General features: G+C 42.9%; 1 protein-coding gene across 2 annotated transcripts; it reads right to left on the bottom strand.

Annotated features, from left to right (window-relative positions):
• Window positions 1-248: 248 nt before the first annotated feature.
• On the bottom strand, window positions 249-27,870 carry LOC136675571 (nucleolar pre-ribosomal-associated protein 1-like). Of its 2 annotated transcripts, XM_066652190.1 has the most exons (40): window positions 27,737-27,870; window positions 26,685-26,836; window positions 26,382-26,511; window positions 24,164-24,260; window positions 23,994-24,076; window positions 23,776-23,901; window positions 23,357-23,484; window positions 22,130-22,325; window positions 21,656-21,793; window positions 20,710-20,880; window positions 20,485-20,617; window positions 19,347-19,469; window positions 19,139-19,251; window positions 18,873-18,992; window positions 17,116-17,232; window positions 16,858-16,996; window positions 15,656-15,808; window positions 14,922-15,121; window positions 14,090-14,302; window positions 13,706-13,882; window positions 12,326-12,588; window positions 11,383-11,677; window positions 10,596-10,851; window positions 9,540-9,744; window positions 8,512-8,686; window positions 8,115-8,173; window positions 7,830-8,020; window positions 7,511-7,621; window positions 6,290-6,353; window positions 5,467-5,635; window positions 5,241-5,328; window positions 4,950-5,110; window positions 4,249-4,360; window positions 4,044-4,150; window positions 3,480-3,623; window positions 3,230-3,339; window positions 2,929-3,132; window positions 2,590-2,831; window positions 1,259-1,762; window positions 249-562 (listed from the first exon to the last, which is right to left on the bottom strand). In XM_066652190.1, exons 1-40 carry the CDS (start codon window positions 27,776-27,778, stop codon window positions 378-380), a joined length of 6,396 nt encoding a protein of 2,131 aa, XP_066508287.1. In that variant the 5' UTR covers window positions 27,779-27,870; the 3' UTR covers window positions 249-377. The 2 variants fall into 2 exon arrangements, with proteins under 2 accessions (XP_066508287.1, XP_066508288.1); XM_066652191.1 differs by lacking the exon at window positions 14,090-14,302.
• Window positions 27,871-27,935: the final 65 nt, after the last annotated feature.

The raw sequence follows: 27,935 nt of genomic DNA, 5'->3' as shown, positions 1-27,935 counted from the left end.
GTCCATAGGTGTGTGAGTGTGTGTTGCCCTGTGAAGGACTGGCGCCCCCTCCAGGGTGTATTCCTGCCTTGCACCCAATGATTCCAGCTAGGCTCCAGACCCACCACCACCCTGAACTGGATAAGGGTTACAGATAATGAATGAATGATCAGAAGAGCTATCAAAACTGACAGTGAGTGCTGAGACAAAGAGGGTATTTTGTATGTTTAGATTGATCAGTGAAAGTCCCAGTTGCATTTACACCATTTTTTATTTGAATTATTACTGTACATTTACACCAGAAATTGTTCTTCTCATAAGAAGTCTGTAAATATGTAAAATTTCGGTCCACTGTCATTTATACAGAACTGCATACTGCATTTATTTCCAATACTTTTTTAATTTTTCAAGACAGTCCAAGCAGAGAGAATGTCTTCACACATGTGCACAACTGGACTCTGATTTTTCTTAGTCTTCTTTTGGCCTTTTGTCAGAAGTCTAGCATGGGTCAGGAGCAACTGAGGAACTTTAGCTCCGGTCCAGAGCTCAGGGATGTACAACGACAGTAACTTCAACCCTGTTTCTGAGCAAAACACAAAGAAGAGGAATATTACATCAGAAACTAATTACACACGGTGGAATAAAAAAGCCAAATAAGTCTAGACATCAGAATATAACTACAGCACCATTTTAAGTCTAAATGGAAAATTTGAATCAAGAGCATAAGCACCAGAATATACTGCTGCACTATTTAAAAATGGAATATCTAAATAAGCAAATACTGCAGCATTTTAATGTGGAACTGCAAATCTGAACTAGCAGATTGTGTGCCAGATCATACATTGTTGAATTAAACGCCTGGGCACCAGAATGCAACTGCTGCACTGTTTATAGTGTATATTAATATTATGCATTATCCCTACACACTTAAAAGTTACAGTAGACGTACATTATTGTATGAAATCAACATAATTTTAAAATCTAAAATGGTACCTTACGCTATATTAACTGTAGATTTTAAAATCATGTTGATGTCATTCACCCTGTTTCATCTCCAGGACTTGTATTGTGTTCTCCACAGTTGTATAATGAAAGATTACAGAGATCCCCCTCTCCTTCTGGAGAAGACTCTAAAACCACTGCTGTACCTTTAAAGATACACTACACTGTTTGTAGCTTTAGTGACAGTAATGTACCTCTACATCAAGGGCAATACCACAGTGACAGTTTTTCTGACAGAGTAATTTAGTCCACTGTATGTGGATTATGCTCCTCTTACCTCTTTTGGTAGCATCATCTTCAGATGTGTGTAAACAGACTTTAGTCACAGTCAAGTGGAAAATATTAGAGGTTAGCTCTGCCTCTAATAAATGAAGCATGATTGTGGTACACAGCTGAAAGGCGTCCAGTTTGGAGAGGCAGGTCTTGTGGTACAGCTTTAAGAGATCAGCTCTTACAGCTTCATCAGAGAGCAAAGACTTTACCACAGTTTTATGAGACGTTATAGCACTCTGCATCCATTTCAGAGCTACACAGGTATTATTTTCGTCATAGGGAATCTCACACAACGTCTTCATGGTCCATTTAAAGAGTATGTGTGCAGTTTCATACACAAGACCCTCAGCACAGGGACGGACAGGCCCCAGCTCCCAGTGAGTGAGGACATTCACCAGCAGACATTTACACTTTTCCAGACTTCCTTCTCTCTCCTCACACACTGGTTCTGTACAGGACTGTGGAAGCTTTGGGTAAGCTTTCCCTCGCAATTTCTGCTTGTTTGGTTCTGGAAAATCAAAGCCAAAATTATAAAAGAGCAGAAACAGTACACAGAAAGCAGTAGAACTCATACGACAAATATATAAGCTGGTCAGAAACAAGGAAAAGACTAGAGTCTTGAAAAACATGATTTTGTAAATCCAATTAGAGCTGTATTTAAACAACGCAACGTTAGGGATAGGGTCTGAAATGCTCCAGAATAATTTCAACCATGAAAACTGTGATTAAAAGCATATATCAAACAAGGCCCCATCAATTCTGAGCAGTTGAGGATCAAGACTTTTACAGAAAGGGTCCTGGAATAAGACTAGCCCTTATATCATTCAGAAATTTGGGGATTCTGGAGGCGTGTGTGTGTATTCATTCATTCATTCATTCATTATCTGTAACCCTTATCCAGTTCAGGGTCGTGGTGGGTCCAGAGCCTACCTGGAATCATTGGGCGCAAGGCGGGAATACACCCTGGAGGGGGCGCCAGTCCTTCACAGGGTGACACACACACTCACGGACAATTTTGAGTCATGTGTGAATATAATAAAGTGAAATAAAATGGCGGTGGATCTGAATAATTATTTAACAGAAGAACGGCAAATAATTCAGAGTTAAAACTGGTTTAAATTATGTCTTCAGATTTACTGATTTAGAATCCCACCCACGTGGGTTTTTGGACCGAGGCGGGAAACAGCAGCAACTGGAGGAAACCCACGCAGATGCAGCAACTGAATCCGTTTTCCCAAATCCAATGGGCCATTTGTGTGTACTAAAATTCTGACCATAAACTTTTTATTTACACACACTCAAGTTTACTAACCGTAAAACGAAGAAAACACCCACCGTGCAGAGCTTTAATACTGTGCTTGTTGGTGAGGAGCTGAAGGCTGGAGAGTAAAGCTCTGTCCTGGAACAGTGTTCCACAGAACTGCAGCAGACTCAGAGCCTCGGAACCGGAGACTTCATAGGAGCGCATCGTTATCCATCCAGTGTCCCTACAAGCGCTGAGAGACTCCTTATAATGCTTCAGAACTGAGGCCAATGTCTGCAGGAGGCGCTGCACTACACTCACTTCCATTCCACTCCTGATCACACACACAAAACACAATGAACAATGTTAATAACACACACACACATTCACAAAATACAATACAGACAGTTACACACACATATACTTAATACCTGAAGAGTTTAATGACAGAAAACAGGGCACACAGGAAGTCACTGATAACGGAGATGGGAAAGCGTCTAGCCGTCTCTTCTGATGCACTGCTCTCCATCTCAGCCTGATTCTGTCCTGATCCAGTCTGGTTCTGACCCGGGTGTGAGAACCAGAGAGAACTGATCAGCCCAATCACGGCACTCAGCAACCTGCCATCCACACTCCTGTCAAATAAAACCAAAGATGAATTTTACTCAGAAATTAATTTTAAAATATTACTGTATTCACATTTATTTTTAATAAACTCCCATTCATACGGACCTCTTCTCTATCAACTGTACGATCCACGTAAGGACTCCATGAGCCTTGATGAGCTCATAAGCAGCTTTGGTGATGAGTGAACTCTTTCTGAGTACGTTAATAACCTGCATCTAAAAATATATATAAAATGAAAGTAAAACAAAAGGAAAAAAATAATAAAATGAGAATTAAAACCTGTAAAATATCAGTGCTTTCAGTTGATGGCCACCGTTTTCCCCTCTGTTTTTATTTCTGACATTTGTGCATGTACCTGAGCAGGATGATCACAGAGACAGCTGCTGCAGAAGCCAAGAAGTGTGTGGAAGACGCCCTGCTGTTCACACATGTCAAAACACAGCTTGTCCATCATACCCTCATCCAGCACATTCAGAATCCACTCACGCTCCAGTTTGTGCTGAGAGAGAGAACAGAGACAGAGAGAAAGAGAAAGAACAGAGACAGAGAGAGAGAGAAAACAGAGGCAGAGAGTGAGAGAAAGAGAGAGAAAGAGCCAACATACATCAAATTTATAATTCTCAATCAGAGACTTTAAATACACAATCAGTTGTTTTCTCCAGTGATGCTTCTTTACACTGTGCACTAAACCCATTTAAAATATGGCCAATCCCATGTGGGGCATCTGCTCTATGGAGCTTAATCTGCCTTAAACTTCTCACAGACAGTCACTCTGAGTGGGGCTGGAACCTTTGTCCTATTGCCTTTTCTCCTACTAAAAATTTACCTCTCGGCCCTTTAAACCAAATAAGCTCCCAATGAAAATGTGCCACGTTGCTCCTTCAGAAGCTTAGTATCTTCAAAATTAAAAGCGAATTACCTCCATATCAAAGCTGTAAAAGAGTTTGAAAAAGTCAGGAACCCGGTAGAGATCCACGTACTGAGTTCCTAAAAGAAATCTGTTGGTGACGAGGTACATGTGCTCCTCTGTAGGAGAAGAAAAGTTGAATAAAATCAAATTAGAGAAAAAAAAAAATAGCCAAAAGCAGCCTCATAAACATTAGCTGAAGTGAGATTCCACTTACCAGGCCTGAGGATCTGCTGAGCCACTTTTGCGATATACGTGGTGTGGAGAAACGACACTCTGAGGTTCTGCTTTTGAACACTGTTCCTTACTGTGTCCAGCAGGTAGAGAAGCTGAGGACCGGAGACAAGTTGAACAGCTTGTTTACCATTAAACATTCATCTTGTTTTTTTGACTATTAATGGGTGCCTAATTAATGTTGGCTTGGGCGGCACGGTGGCGCAGCAGGTAGTGTCGGAGTCACACAGCTCCAGGGGCCTGGAGGTTGTGGGTTCGATTCCTGCTCCGGGTGACTGTCTGTGAGGAGTGTGGTGTGTTCTCCCTGTGTCTGCGTGGGTTTCCTCCAGGTGACAGTCTGTGAGGAGTGTGGTGTGTTCTCCCTGTGTCTGCGTGGGTTTCCTCCGGGTGACTGTCTGTGAGGAGTGTGGTGTGTTCTCTCTGTGTCTGCGTGGGTTTCCTCCCACAGTCCAAAAACACACGTTGGTAGGTGGATTGGCGACTCACAAAGTGCCCGTAGGTGTGAATGTGTGTGTGTGTGTGTGTCTGTGTTGCCCTGTGAAGGACTAGCGCCCCCTCAAGGGTGTATTCTCTGGACCCACCGCGACCAGATTAATTCAACAAACAGCATTGTGAAAAACATGACTGTAAACCAAGAGAAGACAGATCAGGTGGAGGGCTGCGGTCAGACACCAGTCTGATTACCTGTCTCTTCTCTCTGAAGTGAGCTCCCTCCAGATGCTCATAGAAGGTGCTCAGTATGTGGTACGCTGCCGACCTCATGTTGGAGTCTCTGCTGCTGAAAGCCACAACAGAGACGTCCAGAGCATGAGTGGAGACAAACTTCTGACAGTCCACCACCGACTCTGATTAAAGAACAGGGAGATACCAGGTCTCATTATGATGCAACTCAGCATAGTTTACACAGTCTTAATTAAGAATTATAGTTCAAAAAACAACATTTCTGAACTATTAACATATAAATCAATACTTTACCTGGACGCAGAATGAAGCTGAAGAGAGGGAGAAGAAAGCAGGGGTCATACACACTCTCTCTTCCCTCCAGGAAAACCACTTCTTCTCCCTAAATGTATGTTTAAATACTGTTTTATAAAACGTATGTTTGATATAAAACAATTTATAATCTGTCAGAAGAGCAGCAGCTGCATTTTATAGACTTTAGAAATGAAACTTCAGGTGTAGACATTAGGCTGTAAGATACCTGTGGCACTAGAAGCCGATCTAGTGGGAAATGTGTGACAGTGTTCAGCATCCTGTCTGGAGACAGCTGGGATAAAATCTGCTCACAGCTGGGCTGTTGCCATAAAGACGGACCTAGATGTTTCCGGGCTTTTTGGTGTTCCACAGCTGCAGATCCCCACAGTAAACACCTACACATAAAAACATCAGACCATCAACATCATCCTCATAGTCAACCTTATCCCCACCAACCTCATTATCACCTTCATCGTCCTTATTCAAACATTTAAACACGCTTTTAGGAGGGGATTCATTCTATGTCTAGTTTGAGAGCACATGAAATATAAAACCTGTTTATTTACAGCACAAAATAAATATACATCATCATCATTTTTTCCGCATAATCCATATCAGGGTTCACATTGCAACAGTGCAAGTAAAGAAGCCCAGGCATCTCTGTCCCTACAACTTTCACCAGCTCCTCCTGGGGGATCCCCAGGCGTTCCCAGGCCAGCAGGGGATATAACCCCTCCAGCGTGTCCTGGGTCTACCCCCAGTAGGGGGCGCACAGGAGGCTCCTTATAAAAGACACCCAACCACCTCAACTGGCTCCTCTCAACACGAAGGAGCCTAATCACTGAGCTCCTCACCGGATCACAGAGAGTACGCCCAGCAGCCCGTCGGAGAGAGCTCATTTCGCTTGTTTAGTAGCATGGGATTAAAAATACCAGGGCTTATTTATACAGCCTGTTTAATAGTATTGGATTAACATTACCTGGGCTCATACTATTGTGTGTATATTTAAGAATATACACTTAAATCTCAAGAGAAAATGATCAACTTACTGAAAATCCAACAAGCTAATATTCTTCTTCTCATACTCCTTCAGCAGCAGCAACAGTTTCTGATCTGTAGGAATGTAAGTGTTTATTTAGCAGTTTTTCAGGTTCTAAATCTGTGCAACTACAGATAGATTTGATATTATAGACGTAACATCACTGCATAGAGAGCAATGTTTAAAACAATAAACAGCAGCTGCTTCTCTATCACATACAGGGTCATCTCATATATTGTTTGTTGTTGTTGCTCCATTGTGGCAGCTGCTGCAAGGGGTCACTGCTTTGGATCGCCCCCCAACCCCGATGACGACCTGCTCAACAGACTTTCACAATGGATGTCACTCCTGAGGCAACCCTCCCATTTCACCTAGGCTTGGGACCAGCACCAGGAGCACAACAGAGCAACCTCAGTGGCTGGGTAAATGATGGGAGTACACACTCTCAGAAAAAAGGTATGGTAAAGTGCAGACAGTGTACTGAGTCTTTAAAAGTTATAGCAGTGGTGGTAAAGTCCAGTTATGTTCCCTAATTAAAGGTACAGTATATGTTTCTCTGAGGGGACCACCACAGTGAAAACAGTGAACACATTGACGTCCACACAAACAGCGATCCAAGGCAAGGATCAAAGCCAGGACCCTGTGGCTCTGGAGCTGTGCGACACCCCAGCACGCCACTTGAACTACACAAATATACGAGATTGTAGTTTGTTTTCTCTGGTCTAAGCTTGGTTTGGCATTTCATAGCTAGTCATTCCAATACTGGTTTATGTTCATACTGAATTACAATTCCTGTAAAACTACGGGGAACTTGTATTTACAGTACTTCTGTACATAGCTTGTATATCTGAGTTAGATTCTATGAACCAGAAAATGACTTGCAGGTACAACATTTGTACTTATTACCAACTAGGTGTTTACCACAATCCTGTAAAATTAAAGCACCACTAGGTAGGATTTGATATATTTGCTCAATGAGCTCCCTACAGACGCAAAAAGTGTAATTCACTTTTGTAGCACTCTCCTAAAATCAAGCGGGAGGGGGGAGAGAGGGGAGTGTTTTCCTACTTCCTCCAATAACTACATAGTGTGTTTTCTGCAGAGCTAAGCCAGGGGTAGCAACAACAGAGGCTCTATTCTCCCTGTTAAAGCTCAGGGAAGCATCACAATATTACAATAACATTGCTGCAGTGACCGTAAGATAAAACGCTACCTAGTTTACTTTATTTACCTGTAGGACTCAGTGTAGCTCCATAAGCACCAAGAAGAACTGGGAAGTGACTGCTGTTACAGACCTCAGGGTGATGTTTCACTAAAGAGAGCAGCAGGGACAGCAGTGCCTCTGAACACAAAGAGAAAATTGGAAGATTATAAGCTTCCATGTTGATCAAAATCCAAAATTAAAACATCGATGTATGGGACTGGGACAGTATAGCAGTTAACACCACTGTCCCTAACACAGATTAGAGCTTGATTCCCTGCTCGGGCAGGAGTCTTTGGTCAAGACTCAACAATGCATTAACCCACTGGACTGGTGAACTGAAACTTGCCTTTACACTGAGAGCTGCTTTCTGCTTCACTGTGGGGCTCCAGCATCGTGGGCAGGAAGAGTGAGTGACTAGTGACCATCATATGAAGGATTTCTACAGACAATAACTCTTTAGAAGTCTTTACATTTCCGTACATCAGCTCCAACATAGTGTTTAAGGTGGTCAAAAACCCAGAATCTTGGTAGCGATACCTGGAAAGAGGAAGAATACAAAAGATATACACAACAAAACATAAACCATAAACATGTTCTTTAGATTAAAGGGTAATAACCAGAAGCTGCTCACTTTAAACCAGACTTAACAAACGCATTCCATTCCGATGCTTCAACATGTTCCGGAGCGCTCTGTAAACAGAAACACACACAATGTTTCCACAGGACACTCTTTAACAAATGGCTGGCTTAACTGTAGACTCTGAATTCACATTATTTTGCATTATATAAACAGACAAAGCAGATTTTCACTTCTTATAATCCTCACTTTCGACATTTTAAAGTGTGCCGATTGTATTCTGGTAGTGTATAAATGGTTTACATGCTGGTACAAAATAATACAAATATATTTTCTAGTTACTTTTAGCTCCTGTTAGTTGGAACAGCAGCTGGGTGTGATATATATCTCATCATGTTTGTAATAAAACATGTACTGCCAAAAAAAACCCATGCTGCAATCAGATACACACCAGCAGAGTTCTGAGTCTCTTCAGCATGTTCTCCTCTCTTTTAATCTGTGGATTCTTCTGTTCTTTGTATGTGGCTGAGAGCCAGAGGAAGGCAGCGGAGAGTAAAGACTTCCTCCAGTGAAGCTCCTCTGGAGAACCCACCAATTTCTCACTGATGGAGTCTGCCAACAGCCACCTGAATCAACATAAAACAAGAAAACACAGCGGTGCATGGAGCACAGAGAGAGATTAGTCTCAAAATACAAAATGTGGAAATCGTTCCACCAGTTAGACACAAATAACAAATATTTTTCACTATTCACAAAAAAATATGTCCCAGTCTGTGTCTCACGGTTTTCACAAATTCTGTTAAATTAATGAAAGTGTTTTTAGTTTTCATGAATATTTCTTAATTTTTATGCAAAAAAATTAATTAATTAATTGTCTGTAACCCTTATCCAGTTCTGGGCGGTGGTGGGTCCAGAGCCTACCCGGAATCACTGGCCGGAACACACCCTGGTGGGGGCGCCAGTCTTTCACAGGGCAACACACTCACACCTACGAACACTTTGAGACACAGGGAGAATACACCACACTCCTCACAGACAGTCACCCGGAGGAAACCCACGCAGACACAGGGAGAACACACCACACTCCTCACAGACAGTCCCCCAGGGGAAACCCACGCAGACACAGGGAGAACACACCACACTCCTCACAGACAGTCCCTCAGGGGAAACCCACGCAGACACAGGGAGAACACACCACACTCCTCACAGACGGTCACCCGGAGCGGGGCTCGAACCCACAACTTCCAGGACCCTGGAGCTGTGACAGAGCTTAAACGCTAAACACATATGTTGTGTGCTGCAATACCGTGCCACACTGTGAAATATGTGTCACTACTTTGTTAGTACAAATCTCTGACTGTTCTTTTAAACCAGGAATACATCCATAGGAAAATGGCCACAGGCCCATAAATCAAACCATTCCCTGCCAAAATAAACAGAAAATGCATAGCATAGATACCTGCTTTAAAACAAAGTTACCTTTCATAGCCTTCTGGTTTCTGAAGGAGGGGAGGCAAATTGCTGATGAGCTGAGTTTGCCCAGGAGCTACAGTTCCCAGCTGAACTAAATTGGACAGAACCTCTATGCTCTGGTCCAGAGATGCATCAGCTTCAGTCTGCAGCACTGAGCTCAATAACTGAGTCAGAAACACTTTGGTCAGCAACTGCAGAACTGTCTTCTGGACTGTAAAAAAAAAAAAAAGACGAAATAACAAAAAATAAATTAAAGTCTGGATCTACATAATAAATAGTTACATTTATATCAATGACATTCACAACTCTGATCTCGAGTTTTGTACAATTACTTAAAAAGGGCTTTGTCATCTGCTCAGAAAATACATTTTGCTAATACAACATTTTCAAAAACAAAAGGTAATGCAAAGTTGTGGGGTCAAGCCCAAATAAGGAGCTGCTTTCTAAGCTGGATTTCTCTAAGACACTATCAAATTTGGAGTTTAAAAACCTGTTGCCATGTGCTGTTGTAAACAACATGCTTCCAGATCAGATCCAATATTGTTTTTTAATTTTCCCAATAAGGATTTCATAGCAATAATGCTACAGTTGATATTTGTGCACACTCATAAGTAAGTTTGATGTTTTTTTTTTTTTTACAATATTATAAACCACCAGGCCCTGTCCAGGGTGTTCCTGTCTTACACTCAGGGAGTCTGAGTAGGCTCTGGAGGCACAGTGACACTGCGCAGGATCAAGCAGTTACAGAAATTTAATGAATAAACCAACAGGTCACATACTGGAACCTAACCCTGAGAAAACCTCAATTTCTAAACCAAACAAAGCTTGTTGGATTTTGCTGAGGCTTCCCACTGCATTCTGCCTTAAGATTAAATTTATTGGCATTTACCAAAATTCATATATTGGCTCTTAATGCCCTCATAATTCAGAGGGTCCAGCAAGAGTCATTATATCTGTTTTACAGAAATTCAGCTTAGACGAGGAGTTCCTTATACGAGCATGACTTTAATGGTCTATGTCGAGGTTTGTGCTTGTTCTCGAGCTCTAGGAGAAAACACTGACTCTTGATTGGTCTGCAGGGATCCAGAGTTCCTGCTAGTTGAACGTAGCTGCTCAGCAGAGAGAGCGCCCCCTGGTTTGGAGCTGTGATGAATGAAAGGTCGTTCTGTTCCAGGCACCAGAGGTCAAAGCTGAGGCAGTGCGTAGAGCAGTTTTTCACCAGTAGAGCAGCCAGGAGGAGGCTAGAGCGGTGCTGGAGACAGTGGAGAAGCACCTCAGCTGGGATGAGTTTAGCATTCCCAGGCTCTTTCTCCAGAACCTATAGAAAACATATTTATTATTGTCTTTCTTTACTGCTCATTTAAATAGCCCTCTATTGTTGCTTCTCTGGGCTCAGCACTGCAGAAACTGCATTAGGTATTTTTGGAAGAGTGTTGAAACGACCCCTCCCCCACCTCGATTTCAAGACAGTACTGTAAAAGTGAATTACATCTTTTTACATGTTTTACTGTAAAGGGAGCCCTGGAGCAAAAATATAAAATCTTACCTACTGTTCCTTAAAAGCCCTCCCTATTAGAGGTCAGTGGAACATCGCAGGGATTTAAAACTGCAATTTTAAAGTAAACATATTACCTAGTGTTGCTTTAAGTCAAGGATTTAAGAATCTACACCAAGCCTAACACAAGGATTTAAGATGCTTCAGCATCTACAACGGTTCTTAAGTTCCAGATATAAAATGCTACATTACATATGGCCAGAGTTTAAGGAACTACAACAGTTCTTAGGTCCAGAATTTAATAAGCCACCACACTACATGTGTTCAAGATTTAGGAGGATGTATTTAACACACCTGCAGCAGAACTTCCTCGAGCTGAGCACTCTGACAGGAGGCGTGGAGGGTTGCCAGATTGTGAAGGTGTGCTGCAGACATATAGGCGGCGCTGTATTTTCCTGGGGTAGAGGAGGTCTTTGTGAGAACAGTGATAACAGCAGTGCTGTAAACACTGAGCTCACCGCCCTCGGACACCAAGTGGCGCTGTTGCAGCAGCAGAATAGCGGACAGCACTTCATCAACCGCAGACGGGTCCATGAACTCGTACAGAGCCAAGAAGGCTGTGACACATAGGGACTTCTCTTTAAAACCCCTGCTGGGAGAAAGGGCTGTATTAGAAACAGCTGCAATGCCACGTAATCTCTGCAATATTTGCAAATTCTCACCTAAAATAATCCAGAAGCTGGCCTCAATATGGTGCCAACAACAGAAATAGAATTGGTTTTGTTTTAAATAAATGTTGACAGTGAGGCTGTTATATACAATCGTGGTTAAACATCTCAGATGTTGTAGTTGCTCATAGAGGGTTAATGATTAACTGTGTAGTCTTTGTAGATGTGACTGAAAAATAATTCAGTTTAGATACATACTGTAGGTGGACAGAAAGCCCAAAGAACATAGTACCATAGGAATATTCATTCATTCATTCATTATCTGTAACTTATCCATGTTCCATGTTCAAGGTGGCAGTGGGTCCAGAGCCTACCCGGAATCACTGGGCACAAGGTGGGAATACACCCTGGCGGGGGCGCATAGGACTATTTTTATGCTTAAACTCTAAACACATGTGGTGTGTGTAAATTCTGAGTGTAATATTTTAAGTCTTAAAAAAGCCTGTTGTATCTCAGTCAAATTATCAACATCAATAAATCCAGAAAGCATTACACAAGAAGAGAGTGTGATACTTATCTAAAGTGTAAACGACCAGAAACAGTGCAAAAACAAAGTTTTGAGAATGTACTTGTTAACGTGCTGTAATTCTCTGAGCAGAGCCTTCTTTGTGGAGAAGAGATAAGAGCTAAGGAGCTCTGGGGAGTTGAGGTCTCTTAGAATCTCAGCAGAGAACTGCAGCAGGCGCAGGACACCCTCAGTCAGCTGGACACACAGCTGAATCACACACTCTTGGTCAAGAGAGTGAGACGGCACCACATCCAGCTCCACGGCCAGGAACCATTTTTCTAGAACTGGGTTCTTTAACGCAGACCTGATCACGGAAAGCAACACCTGAAAATACACCCAGAACACACACAACCACATTAGTCAATAGACAACTGGAGGAAACACAAGCACACACACTTGTTGGTTGTTTAATATTCAGACAACTTGCTTTCGCGTCCGAGGAACGATTTTGATGCTGCCTTAAAATATGGCCAGATTAAGGTATCTCTGTAGGCAGCGTATTTAAGGTATCTAAGAATCAGGACAGCCCATGTGTTGGGAGTGCACACGATGACGTAAAATACTCTCTAGGTTTTGGGACAGACCCATTGTGTTCTTTTACTTTTACAAAAACATACTGTCGCATAAACTTGAACACTGAAGCATGAAGAAAGACCATTTATAACATCGATTGGGAAATCATAAAAAAAGACGGAGACACAAATCTCAAGGGACAACAGGGGCTTACTGCAAGGCTCATTAAAGCCTCTCTGCTGGGCCTGCCACACCTCAGTGGCAAGTGACGAGCAAGGGTTACATTATGCTTTTTTAATCCCTGGAATAGGGCTAGCAGCAAAGCGCATAGCGGCATGGACTAAATTAGGGCTTTGTGCCACATGACACTCCTCACTCGGTTCGGACACATGGCAGGATGCTCTGTGTATAAAGGTATAAAGGCCAGAGATGGTGGAGGAGAGTAATAGAAGAGAGAGACCCAGAGACTTTACTTTTGGTTCATCTAGTGTCAAAACACTTTTTATTTTCAGTTTTGACACATGTATAGTGTTATTAATTAATGGCTTAGGGGCCAAACTGCTTCTGCCTCTGGTATTCTCATAAACAAAGAGGCACATCCTTTGCCACAGAGATGTTTTTTCCAAGTAATTCTTAAGCATTTCTGTCATTCCTTACATCAACAAATTTTGGAACAGTGTAAAGTACAACTGGTATTTTTCATTGAAATGTTGATGTATACTGCAATCGATTTTTCTCAACTGAGACTTGAAAGCAATAAATAGCTCAGCCAGAAGTAAGGTTACATCTGTGTTCATAAAGGTGCTACAAAGGGTTCTTTGATGGATGCCATAGAAGAACTATCGCTCAAGGAACCCTTTGTAGTGCTTTTATGTCTAAAGCAGCCTAAAGGAAGGGACTGAAGTAAAAACACCCCCCAAACAGGCACCTTCTCTCTGGAGACCTGCTGATCATATGTAAAGTCCATCTCCAAAGAAAGTTCTTCTGGTTCCTGAGACTCCGCTTGTGTTTGTGGAGTCTCTTCTGTGTTTTTCAGTTTGAGGAGTAGAGTATGTAGAAGCTTGAGAAGAGAACCCACCACCTCAGCTGCTTGTGCTTTGGGGAGCTAGACCAGAAAATATTAAAAATAAAATGTAGTATTAGATGCGTTTTACAACATAACAGAAATAAATGTGCATTGAATAACATCTTCCATATCATCATGGACAATCAAGGGATTTGAAAACTGCTGTCCATTAAATTTTAATTCTATATAAAATTATTCACACACAAACACTACGTTCATTCAATCTGACATAAAAAGGAAGAATACCGAGCTGAAAGTGTTCACGAAAGATCTGAGGTAAAGCAGGATTTGATTAACAGCAGAAGGGAAGTTGGACAGCTGGAGTTTGGTCAGAAACGTCTCAGTGGCCGGTCTGAAGGACTCCTGCAGAAACGATTCTGCTCCTTCACTGTAGCACTGCTTCAGAAAGGAGGAAATATCCGAAGCTGGTGGAGTTGGAGTGGAGCGTGGTATATTAAACTGCAAAAAATAAAAGCATGGTCTAAAGCAGCTTATGAGATCTGGATCTAAGGGTAGAGATGTACTTGCTGTTAACTACGTGTTTGCTTATGCATCATGGCTGCCTTGTGCATCCTGCGTATGTTTGGTGCGTAGGTTGTGCATGTCCCCAGAAAATAAGCACTACGCATAAGCAAGGTGCAGTACATTCGTAAATGTTAGGGGGCAGTGCAGGAGATCAACAGGTCACAATGGCGGATAGTTTTAAAGAAGGCTGTGTCAGAGACAAATCTGCAATTACTCCATCTTTCTCTGGTCTGCCATCTAGCGGAAACTTCCAGTAACAGAAAGTATATCTCTTACCCTAAGAAGTATTTTAGTTGCTAGTAGAAGATGCAATCAGTCTTTTACACCAACAGGTATCTAACAATATGTAGGAAAGTCATTGTTTTAACTCATACATTAAATGAGCGTTTTGTATTTCTACAATTACAGACTGTAATCCATCTGATACTCTGCAACATTGTTTGACCTCTTTCACCCTGTTTCTCAATGCTCAGAACATTCACAGGTCTACAACAAAGAAGAAATGATTCGGGTGATGTGTGCTGTGTGTCATACACACTCTGAAAACACTCACCCATGTCTCTAGGGGATGATGGGGAAGCCATTTTGAGTAGTACAGACAGAAGGAGTGGAGACAGGGATGGGGCAGAATGAGGTTCTCAGCAGAAAGAAGCTCTTTATCATGGTGTTGCAGAGTCACACACAGGGTTAAGGGATCCCTCTGAGAATGAAGGAGTTCGCACAGCACTGCACAGACATATTTACACACTCCACCTGCAAAAGAAAAAACATTAAGTTGATAATAACATAAATTAGGCATCACATGTATGAGCCTTATGTTAAATGTAGACAGCTGTGGCCCAGAGGGGCAAGCCTAGGCCCAGGGAGCCTCTCTGAGGTGGTGTGGTGCAGCAGAGGCCTCACTTCCTGTTTCTCCTCCACAATTGCTGCAGGGAGCCCTAGTGGAGACATGGAGATGGACGCTCGAAAACAAAAAGCACAGCGAGTGTGTACTTGAGGCTTGAAGGAAGTAATTGACATAGAAAAAGGAAAAAATGTCACTGTGTTTTCATGAATTTGAGGGTGTGGCCAAAGATTTAGCTCACCTGAGTTTTCAGGGTCAAATCACTGACCTTGAATGTTGTAAATGTGTGTGAATATACTTGTACCATGCATAACACTTATGGTTTATTTACTCTTTAAAGACTGAATGAAAACCAACAAATTCAGGTTTAGGATCTTGTTCTGTTAAAGCTGCTTGTTTGAATAACATAAATTTGATAGCAGTGAAACACTGCAGAGCATTACCCTTCTCCTCTCTGGACCTCAGCAGCAGTTTGTTGCGTGCCTCTAGCACAGCAGGAACAAGGGAACTGAACGGAAAAGAGTGGAGGACTTCATCACTGAGGGACGCGCCATCCTCCTCAACACCATCTCCACTGTCCTCCATCAGAGGTGTGTCTGTAACACAGATGGACACACAGTTACACAGATTCTGAACTTCGAGGACAGTTCATGTGCTGATAGTTGGGGATGGAACAATCATACAAATTATTAAAAAGTTCTATACCAAACACACAACGATCTCAGTAATTGTTTGAGATTTCACTGTGAAATAATCATTATCTGCCAAAATACTGAGAATAATACCTGACACATTTACTTAAAACTGTCACCAAATATGATAAGTATACAGTATTTATACACAAACCCAATTTTGGAAGAAGTTGGGGAGCTCTGCAAAATGGAAATTAACCAAAATGCAATGATGTGCAAATCCCACAAACCCTGTATTTAACCAAAAACCATAGAAAAGGCAATATTTCAAATGTTAAAACTGAAATGTTATTGTTGTTGAAAAAATATATGCCAATTTTAATTTGAAGCTAGCAACACGTTTCATAAAATTTGTGACAAGGCAACGACAGAGTTGTAAAATTGTGTAATGCTTTACGTAGTGAAGCAGAGGGGTTCTGATATCTCAGTGAGTATCTGTATGTGTCTCTGCCAAGTGGAACCCATTGCCCATCCAATCTGACCTGATGCTGGAGAAAGATGGTCTAAACTGGGTTTCACTGTCTGCCACACGTCCGTCCAGCATTAAACAGCACTTATATATGCCCCAGAAAACATCTAAATGATTGCCAAGCCCGGCGCATCTGTCTTCAGTATGTGGTGGACTGTTTTATTCGCCACCAAGCGACTGACACTGGGCTTCAACTAGAACCAACACTGCTCTTAACTCACTCAGACCACAGTACACTCATTATACATCTATAATTCTTCATTTGTACTGGGCTCTGTTAATAAACTGCCATTTGTTTACACACTGCTCTTTGTTTTGTTCCTGTTTCAACCAGAGGATAATGAGTTCCCCACTTTTTAAGCCTTGGTTCCTCTCAAGTATTCTTTCTTATGCTCTGAAGGATGCTTTTTGATGACAGCAGTTGTGAAAGTGCTCGATAGACAAAACTGAATAACCAGAATTAAATTTGCAAGGGAAAGCTCACCACTGAGGCATGGTATCTGTGAACTGTCTGTCTCTCTGTCCTGCCCACTCCCTTCAGCCTGCAGACACACAGCTTCCTGCACCATAGCAGCAACTTTATCCATGTAAACATAAGGGTTATTCACCACCTTCATCAAGACCTGTGAGCACAGAGAGAAACAGAGAAAAGAAAGTAAGTAAGAAAGTACCTGTACAGATCAGTGCAGAAGCTATACTGGGGTAATTAAAAACAATAAGTTTATTGAGTCTAATGAAGCACCTGGTCTAAAAACAGGAGAACTGTTTCTTGATGTGATGATTCTAAAGAGAGAAGGTGATCTACCCACATCTCCAGTTCTGACCAGGTGTGTTCAAAAACACCACTGTCTCTCAGCACCTGCACACAGCACCAAACAAAACATATAGGATCATATTTAAAGCAGACACGACGTTCCTTATTCCAGATTTACAGTTGTTAATCTACTACAGATGTTGACTAATGTGTGCGCTGCTGTGTGATGGACTGGCACCCAGCAAGATTTTTCTCACACACTCACTCACACCTACGGACACTTTTGAGTCTCCAATCCACCTACCAACGTGTGTTTTTGGAGCGTGAGAGAAAACCGGAGCACCCAGAGGAAACCCACGCAGACACAGAGAGAACATACCACACTCCTCACAGACACTCACCCCCGGAGGAAACCCACGCAGACACAGGAAGAACACACCACACTTCTCACAGACACCCGGAGGAAACCCATGCGAACACAGGGAGAACACACCACACTCCTCACAGACAGTCACCCGGAGGAAACCCACGCAGACACAGGGAGAATACACCACAATCCTCACAGACAGTCACACAGAGGAAACCCACACAAACACAGGAAGAACACACCACACTCCTCAGACAGACAGACACCCGGAGGAAACCCATGCGGACACAGGGAGAACACACCACACTCCTCACAGACGGTCACCCGGAGGAAACCCACGCAGACACAGAGAGAACACACCACACTCCTCACAGACAGTCACCCGGAGGAAACCCACACAGACACAGAGAGAACACACCACACTCCTCACAGACAGTCACCCGGAGGAAACCCACGCAGACACAGGGAGAACACACCACACTCCTCAGACAGACAGAAACCTGGAGGAAACCCATGCGGACACAGGGAGAACACACCACACTCCTCACAGACGGTCACCCGGAGGAAACCCACGCAGACACAGAGAGAACACACCACACTCCTCACAGACGGTCACCCGGAGGAAACCCACACAGACACAGAGAGAACACACCACACTCCTCACAGACAGTCACCCGGAGGAAACCCACGCAGACACAGGGAGAACACACCACACTCCTCACAGACGGTCACCCGGAGGAAACCCATGCGGACACAGGGAGAACACACCACACTCCTCACAGACGGTCACCCGGAGGAAACCCACGCAGACACAGAGAGAACACACCACACTCTTCACAGACAGTCACCCGGAGGAAACCCACGCAGACACAGGGAGAACACACCACACTCCTAACAGACGGTCACCCGGAGAAAACCCACGCAGACACAGAGAGAACACACCACACTCCTCACAGACAGTCACCCTGAGCAGGACTCGAACCCACAACCTCCAGGAACCTGGAGCTGTGATAGAGACATGACCTGCTGTTCCACCGTGCCAACCTCTAATTTATAATTATATTACTGTTGTAGTTAAAGTTTTAATGATCTAATGTTTTCTGTCCATGTTAAGGCCTAATTTGATGCCTAAAGATTTTGTTTCAATGGTTGCAATTAAAACGGCCTTATTTTGACACCCACTTTCCCACTCTGTGTGGGGTTCAGTTCACACAAGTTAAAACAAAACACAACACTGTTAATGATGTGGACAATAACAGCTGTGTCTATTGCATCTTGAAAACTGTCGAAATCTTCTGAAAATCTTTTAAAACGTCTCTTTGTTTTTTGTTCTACCCAAATGGGCTTGTTTTACAGACCCCAGTTTCCAAGTGCTTACCTTCAGCAGCAGTTTCCTGGTGGAGCTCTGCAGGTTTGTGCTGCTACTGCTGATGTACATCTTCAATAAAAGATAGAAAACTGAACCTTCTCCTTGTCCTGGACCTGCACTTACTGCATCCTTTAAGTAACAAGAAACACTCTGTTAACGAAACCTTTGACCAGGGTCTTAGGCTGCTGATAGAGAATGTAGAGACCTTTTTATTATTATAAATGTATTATTATTTTCTTATAATTTAAAAGACATCCCACTAACGACCCACAGACCTGGAGCCGGAACCAGGAGAACTTGCTCGCAGGAAGCTCCAGGGCAAGCTGCAGAATCTGGTACTGGAGAACCGGAGGAACCTCGTTCTTCAGTCCCTTCTCTGATATAATGCCTGAAAACAGTCAAAAACCTGTGCTTTTACACTGTTTCATTCTCTTTAAAAAGAAAAGTACTTGTGATGAACACGATCCCGAAGAGTGGTGTTACCTTGGAGCAGTTTGCTGAAGTCGAACCTGCTCTGACTGATGAGGTGAGGAACAACCTTCTGATATAAACACAACACCTGCAGCAGTAGTGCTTTACACAGGATCAGCTTTGGATCGTTCTCACCTGCCGCACACAACATATGTTAAACGTACAATACATATATTACCATATCAACATGTAGCGGTGTTATTGTGTACGGATTTTGAACGCCAACATTAAAATATTCAGTAAATCCTTGTAAGGACCTTCAAACCGTAAATCTGCTCCAGTTCTAATTTAACGTAACGTGAAGAGAGTACATTTAATGTCATTCAGGGACTTTTTTTTTGGTTAATTCTTTCACAAAGATTCATGCAGTATAAAGAAAAACACTTTCCAAAGGTGTAGATAAAGAAGTGGAGACACGTGTGACAATATATATATAACTACTATAATCGCTAATCTATATTATACTCTACAAAAATATGCCTGAGACCCAAGTGTCAATCTCTACACTGCTGTCAAGGCATTAACTGTATTCCACACACTCTTACTGTTCACAGAGCTACTGGCTAGAAGTACCTATCTGGAGCCATACTCTGAAACCTTTTTATAAAAAGAGGATCATTTTCTACAGCAACATCTTCCTGATTATCATTCTCATGATTATGGGCAAGAAAGTGTTCTTTCCTTCAGCAGTGTGAAGATATTTTGTCTGAAATGGCTTGAGACAACTCTGTTTGTCTTAAAAAGGAAACCTCCTGCACGGTTTCAACGTGGATTCAACGTGGCCAAATGTGAATACGACCTCAGACTCTTTGTGAGTGCATTCTGCAGTGAATTTGGAATAAATTTAAAATGTATCATAAAATCAAAGGCCAGCTCAGAAACTGTTTAAAGAGATTTAATCCTGACTTTTATCTACGGTTCTGGCTCCGTTCTGACTTCATTTATACATTTTGGTTAAAATAACATGGATTTGAGGAGTGCAAGGTCAAACTGAATTAACTGATTTTATGTGTTCTGAGGAAATGGCCGTGTAAGCAAATAAATAAAAAACACAGATGCAATTTTTTTCTTTTCAGAAATGAATAACGGGATAATGGATGGTTTCTCTTTTTATATTTCAACATGAAAATGTGATTATGGGTTCACACACCATTACAGGTTTCCTGGGTTTTGACCTCCTCCCCTGATTTTGTTTCTTTTTCAGCAGTGTTTTCATCTCCATCTTTTTCCTTCTTTGACAGCGACTGCCACGTGGACACAATCGACATAACATCAGGCACAAGCTGAGGAAACAGCAAAGCAGATATATACATGTCAGTGATACATATATGAGTCAATGTTCCTCTTGCTCAGCTGTGAGTCTCTCATCTCTCACCTTGCTCAAAGCCTCTCTGTAAAGCTGAGTGAACTCCTCCATGGCAGAGGAGCTATACGCATCCAAACTGTCCCACACTGCTCTCTTCAAACTGTGCTCCATGTTCTTCTGAGCTCTCTTCAGAATGAAGACCAACACAGACAGCGTGGCGTGCTGTCCAACAATTGGCAACTGTTCAACAAGAAAGTCAGCAGAGAAATTGGTCACCTTTTTAACCTGAAATTAGAGGGGATAACCCATTAAATCTAACAACTACACAGAAACAAAAAAAACTAATCAAAACTCGGAGACTAGGGCTTGGTGATTTAATGGTAAAACTGTATACCACGGTATTTAAAATGTGGACGGTATCTAAAAATGAGGGTGGTATTTATGATGTGTGGTGTGATGGGTCGGGAAACAACACACACCCCGTAGCCCACTGCAGTTGTGAATTTGGGTTAAAAGAGATAGGAATGAAGCTGAAAACAAACAAAATACTCAGAAGACACTCCACACTCCCAGGTATGAGGCTTTATCCTGTTTTGATTATTTCTGTGTTCATTGTTTAACACGTGTCTGTGGTCACTGTTGGGCTGTGCTGAACTGAACTGCACAGCACCGAAAACCCTTCACGAGGCTCCCGCAGCACGAAACACAGACACACACACACATTTTTTCCTTCTCTATTCTAGTTATTACCTTTAATTACATTACATGACAGTAATCCTAGTGTTGTATTGTTTTAGACTATTCATGCTAGTTTGGATGTCATTTTATCTGGATAAGAGCATAGATGATATTAGGTAAATATGTGCCTATAAAGTGCATATTATTATTTCATTTTTCTCTATATTTGTTGTGTTTTACATTTTTTTTTTATTTCTGCACCAACAGAAATTCCCTTTCCATCTTGCACTTGATTGGCGGGTTCTCGTTATAACACACAAACACTGCTGTATTTTACTTTGAGGCCTTGAGTGAAGAAGGTCTTGTTGCAGACTGGAGGCAGAGATGTGACAAGAACCATGTTCAACAAACGAGGAACAGGAATTGCTTCATGAGACTGGAACGCCTGGGAAACCTCCGGCTGAGCCTGGTAGATCTGTGCGCAGGAGAGAGAACGATTAAAAGAGAGAGCGAGAAAGAGAGAGAGAGAGAGAGAGACAGAGAGAGCAGACATAGCACACACAGAGAGAGAGAGAGAGAGAGAGAGAGAGAGAGAGAGAAAGGGGAATTAATTGCAGATCAGTTACAGACCAGCTTTTGTAAAGCACCCCGAATGAATGAATGTATGTAGCATTAAGTATCTTGCCAATGAGACACTTATAGAGTGGTGTGGTGGTCCTGCCTGAGCTGGAACTCAAAGCCCGGCCCACTGGATGGAGAGGGGTGGTGTTATCCACTTAAAAAAAACAACCACAACCTATAAATAAATCACCTTTTTGAGCAGAGTGATGCTGTCGAGCCATGCTCCTTTCGCCCGTGGAGCAAAGGAGAAAGGCGTTTCTTTAAAGAATCGAGGCAGAAGGTCAGGACTGTGCTTCAGAACACTGACAAGGAGCTCACACACAAGTTCATCCTCTGTGGCCTGCTTCAGACTCACTGCAAACTGCAGCAGGACCAGGTTTCCAGTCCTGAAAACACAGGACACTATTGTTATACAAACACCAGCTTCAAAAAACGACACGACAATGTCTGAAATTACAATAAAAACAAGCGCGATGGCCAGTGAATTCTGATCAATTACACAAACAAGACATTAAATTATTTATTTAATTTATGTATTCATATATTTATTCATTCATGGGGATCAGTGTCATGGGGGAACAAATGGGAGCAAGGCAGGACTAGCAAGTTTAGTTTATTTCTATATTTACACTTAATGTTGTGACTATGATCAGATGTAGGGCTGGACAATAATTCAGTGTTTATATAATTGCAATATAACATGTTTCAATAACACTTATATGATTTTTAAACTAATTTTCAATATTTAGTACACATTATTTACAGCATTGGTCACAGACTGATGGTCATTAGAGGGCGCTGTCTTTAATTCATTCACTCAATTTTAAAGTAATTTAAAATATTAATATTGACAAAGCCAAGAGAAGGGTGATGTCGTGTTGTTTTCAGTTCTGTGGCTTTTTTAAAGTTCATTTCAATATTGGAAGTATATCGTATCGACTGAAATTAAGAATATAATGTGATATCATTTTTTGGCTGTATCATCCATTTGTAATCAGGTAATAGTCACGTTATATATATATATTTTTAAACCATGCAATTTGCAGAATTTTCATCCAGTCATTAGACATCTTTAATTCCACCCTGTTATCTATTACCTGAACTACCCCCAGTTCACATGACAATCTTTGACACTGGGGCAAATACATCCTCCTTGAAGCTGTGGGCTTCTGTCACATCACTCCAACCCAGAGAGCAAAGCCAATTGTGCTCGCTAAGGACTGCCAGCCCATCACCAAGATTCAAACACTGATCTCCTGAAGATAAGGCCAATTTTGCTAGAGATTTTCAGCTCAAGGATCACACAGTGAGGCCCAGAGTTATAATATAAAGCTGCTCACACAATTTATTTAATGCATTCTTTACAGAAACTTTGTTTCACAATATTAATTTAACCTACGTTTGACGTTTGACTGACCTCTGTGCTGTTCCCAAACTTGGGTCGTAGAAGCTGATCCCATGTTTACATGAGCAGCAGACATCGAGAAGGAAGTTATGAACCAGATCTCGCACGAGGAGCCTTCCTCCCTCCTGTTTATTCACAGCCTGAAAACAGAGCAGTCAAAAAAAACAGTGAGCTCAGGACAGAGACAACACAGGAGAAATGGTGAGACTGATATTTAACCATCAGAACCCTGTGAGGAACCTACAGCACTGGATTAATATAAATGATCACCAAAAGACCAGTGCTTTTTTAGAAACCTGGAAAGGCATTTGATTCTTCAGACTTTATTATCCCCTTTCTCCCTCTTTGCAGTGACACTGAGGTGGTGGTGGCTTATTAGTGTGTGTTGTGCAGGTACAAGTTGATTAGACACCGCAGTGCTCTGTTATCACCTGACTGTCAGAGGAGGCTGTGTCTGGAATCCCATTCCATTTGTACAGAGACGCAATCTGAGTCAGAGCAGATGCACTGAAGAAACGCACTTTCTGAGACTTACTGATGGATGTACTGTGTACAACCTACAGAAAGGTAAAGTTGGGTTAAAAACACGAAATATTTGCAGATTTTCACTGGGTAAAACACATGTTTTAATCAATAGAGCGTGTCCTACTTTCGTTTGTAAGGTGGAAAGTACAAGGCTGACAACTGAAATTCTGTCTTCTTTCAGTCCAGTGAAGATTTCTGACAAGAAACCTACAGAGCCAACAAATGAACAGTTTGTCTCTAGATGGGTGTTTATTATAACACTAAAATCCACATCTCATTTTATTTAAAAATTACCTTTCGTGTCCAGTATGTGTCCTATAACGGAGCTGTCTCCACACATCAGGAATGAAAGAGCAAACTGAATATAGGACATACGGACATCTGGCCGGCCCTTAAACAAAACAAAACAAATTCATTATTTAATTTTCATTTAAACAATGTGTATTTATTCACAAAGTCTTGTGCTGAGGTTCAATACATAGATATGGAGAACACATTTACATTTTCCAGGAAACACTTGAGATTATTTCAACATTTCTCAGTGAAGTTTGGTTTATCTTGATTGTGAACAAAGTTTGAACTCCACAGATTTCCCTAATAAACAAGCAGAAGACTGGGAATAAGGGCAACAGGTCGTGTCTCTGTCACAGCTCCAGGGACCTGGAGGGTGTGGGTTTGAGTCCCGCTCCGGGTGACTGTCTGTGAGGAGTGTGGTGTGTTCTCCCTGTGTCTGCGTGGGTTTCCTCTGGGTGACTGTCTGTGAGGAGTGTGGTGTGTTCTCCCTGTGTCTGCGTGGGTTTCCTCCGGGTGACTGTCTGTGAGGAGTGTGGTGTGTTCTCCCTGTGTCTGCGTGGGTTTCCTCCGGGTGACTGTCTGTGAGGAGTGTGGTGTGTTCTCCGTGTCTGCGTGGGTTTCCTCCGGGTGACTGTCTGTGAGGAGTGTGGTGTGTTCTCCCTGTGTCTGCGTGGGTTTCCTCCGGGTGACTGTCTGTGAGGAGTGTGGTGTGTTCTCCCTGTGTCTGCGTGGGTTTCCTCCGGGTGACTGTCTGTGAGGAGTGTGGTGTGTTCTCCCTGTGTCTGCGTGGGTTTCCTCCGGGTGACTGTCTGTGAGGAGTGTGGTGTGTTCTCCCTGTGTCTGCGTGGGTTTCCTCCGGGTGACTGTCTGTGAGGAGTGTGGTGTGTTCTCCCTGTGTCTGCGTGGGTTTCCTCCGGGTGACTGTCTGTGAGGAGTGTGGTGTGTTCTCCCTGTGTCTGCGTGGGTTTCCTCCGGGTGACTGTCTGTGAGGAGTTTGGTGTGTTCTCTCTGTGTGGGTTTCTTCCGGCTGACTGTCTGTGAGGAGTTTGGTGTGTTCTCCCTGTGTCTGCGTGGGTTTCCTCCGGGTGACTGTCTGTGAGGAGTGTGGTGTGTTCTCTCTGTGTCTGCGTGGGTTTCCTCCGGGTGACTGTCTGTGAGGAGTTTGGTGTGTTCTCTCTGTGTGGGTTTCTTCCGGCTGACTGTCTGTGAGGAGTTTGGTGTGTTCTCTCTGTGTCTGTGTGGGTTTCCTCCGGCTGACTGTCTGTGAGGAGTGTGGTGTGTTCTCCCTGTGTCTGCGTGGGTTTCCTCTGGGTGACTGTCTGTGAGGAGTGTGGTGTGTTCTCCCTGTGTCTGCGTGGGTTTTCTCTGGGTGACTGTCTGTGAGGAGTGTGGTGTGTTCTCCATGTGTCTGCGTGGGTTTCCTCCGGGTGACTGTCCGTGAGGAGTGTGGTGTGTTCTCCCTGTGTCTGCGTGGGTTTCCTCCGGGTGACTGTCCGTGAGGAGTGTGGTGTGTTCTCCCTGTGTCTGCGTGGGTTTCCTCTGGGTGACTGTCTGTGAGGAGTGTGGTGTGTTCTCCATGTGTCTGCGTGGGTTTCCTCCGGGTGACTGTCTGTGAGGAGTGTGGTGTGTTCTCCCTGTGTCTGCGTGGGTTTCCTCCGGGTGACTGTCTGTGAGGAGTGTGGTGTGTTCTCCCTGTGTCTGCGTGGGTTTCCTCCGGGTGACTGTCTGTGAGGAGTGTGGTGTGTTCTCCCTGTGTCTGCGTGGGTTTCCTCCGGGTGACTGTCTGTGAGGAGTGTGGTGTGTTCTCCCTGTGTCTGCGTGGGTTTCCTCCGGGTGACTGTCTGTGAGGAGTGTGGTGTGTTCTCCCTGTGTCTGCGTGGGTTTCCTCCGTGTGACTGTCTGTGAGGAGTGTGGTGTGTTCTCTCTGTGTCTGCTCCGGTTTCCTCCGGGTGCTCCGGTTTCCTCCCATGCTCCAAAAACACATGTTGGTAAGTGGACTGGTGACTCAAAATTGTCCATAGGTGTAAGTGTGTGTGTGAGTGTGTGTTGCTCTGTGAAGGACTGGCGCCCCCTACAGGTTGTGTTCCCGCCTTGCTCCCCATGATTCCAGGTAGGCTCTGGACCCACAGCAACTTTGAGCTGGATAAGGGTTACAGATAATGAATGAATGAATGAAGACTGGGAATAAGCTAAAGACTGGAGAAGGCTGAGGGCTTACAGCACGGTCTCGGATGCGTGCGAGGTTGAGGAGAGTTTTGTTGAAATTCAAACCACTGAAGATTTCTCGTGCACAGTCAGCGCCTTGGGACACCATTGCAGCCAAAAGACTCAGACACTGCCGCGCAAGTCTGAACACCAACACAAAAGAGAGAGACAGAAACCCAGTATTATTTCATTTGGGATATTACTTTACTAACAGAGCTTTGTGTAGCCCTCCAGTTGCATATACACCATCTCAGATAATGAGACGATCATCACTGCCCTTAATGGTGAGTCAATCGTTAAAACCACAGAAACGTACTGATGCCGGCCAGAGGCCAGGGAGTTCTGCAGTAATTTCATGTGTGAGGAGACAACCTTCTTCACGATGTTGGTGCCGACGATGCTGAAGTGAGACAGATCACTCGCTGTTCGCAGCAAAATCATCTCTAAACTCTGAAATATCAGCATCATCTGGAATAGAACAAAGAAAAGCAACAAAAGGCTGTAAACGACAAGTAGCACAGGTATAGGTTAAAGGCAACATCTATGATTGTGGGAAGCTGTTGTTCTCTCTGGTTTGTTTATGTTCAGAAACTCCACCTTTTTTAAGGTGGAATGGTTTGTTTGACGAAAAAAATGACAGTTGTTTGTCTACATTTTCATTCACTGTTTGAATTACCACAGAAACTTGAGCTGTTTAGTTTTGTAGAACTTAAGATGTTTGTTTACTATCATGCAGTTAGCCCTCTCCTGAGTTTAGAGTCAGTTCCACCTTAAGTACCATAAGTTTAACAGCAAAAATAAGTTAATATTAACCATCCATAGGGTTGGAGGTCTCTTTATTGTCTAAAAACCTCCAGATGGCGTTTCTCTGCCGTAAGCAGAGAGAGAGAAAGCCTAGCACCGGACCCAGACACTTTGTTTTTTTACCCATTTACAGACACTGGGGCTTCGTAAACACATTAGAGCGGTTTCCAGCGCAAACCAATTGGAGTGTAGCACATGAGGAAATATCTTCTGAATTTTGTAACAAAGTGTTATTTGAGTAAAATCGTGTACGGCACCTTTAAACCTGAACTATGTAAATTCTGGGGAATTTGGAGACCTCACTGGTGGAAACGTACACAGACACACACCGAGCCTACTGTTCTGTTGTCTGTTTTTCCTCCTGAACACAGAGCAGTAATAATACGCCTGTATATTTTTTATTTCTATCACACCAATGAGTTTTTCTGCTTCATTATTATGATTATTATTTACATCAACGTTAAAAATATAATTAAACTTAAATACTCATCGTTTGGGGGCATCCCTACAAATATGTTCACACTACTTTTAACCCAGGCATGTTTTTCTGGCCAGTGAACTCACCTCTGTCTCAGAACAGCCTTCTTTCTCAAGTAAAGACAGCATTTCTGAGCATTCAGCTGAGATTTTAATGTAGCCCTCTACCACATCGTAAAGCTCTGTAGACGGGAGCTTTCTTGCAGTTCTTACAAAGGTTTCCAAACCTAAAAAAAACACAAAGAAAAAGAAAAATCTGAGAATGTGAATTAAGTATAATGATAAA

The sequence above is a fragment of the Hoplias malabaricus genome, chromosome X1, assembly GCF_029633855.1.
Source record: "Hoplias malabaricus isolate fHopMal1 chromosome X1, fHopMal1.hap1, whole genome shotgun sequence".
Taxonomy (NCBI): domain Eukaryota; kingdom Metazoa; phylum Chordata; class Actinopteri; order Characiformes; family Erythrinidae; genus Hoplias; species Hoplias malabaricus.
The sequence above is the reverse complement of the archived record's forward strand: the minus strand, read 5'-3'. Positions and strand labels throughout refer to the sequence as shown.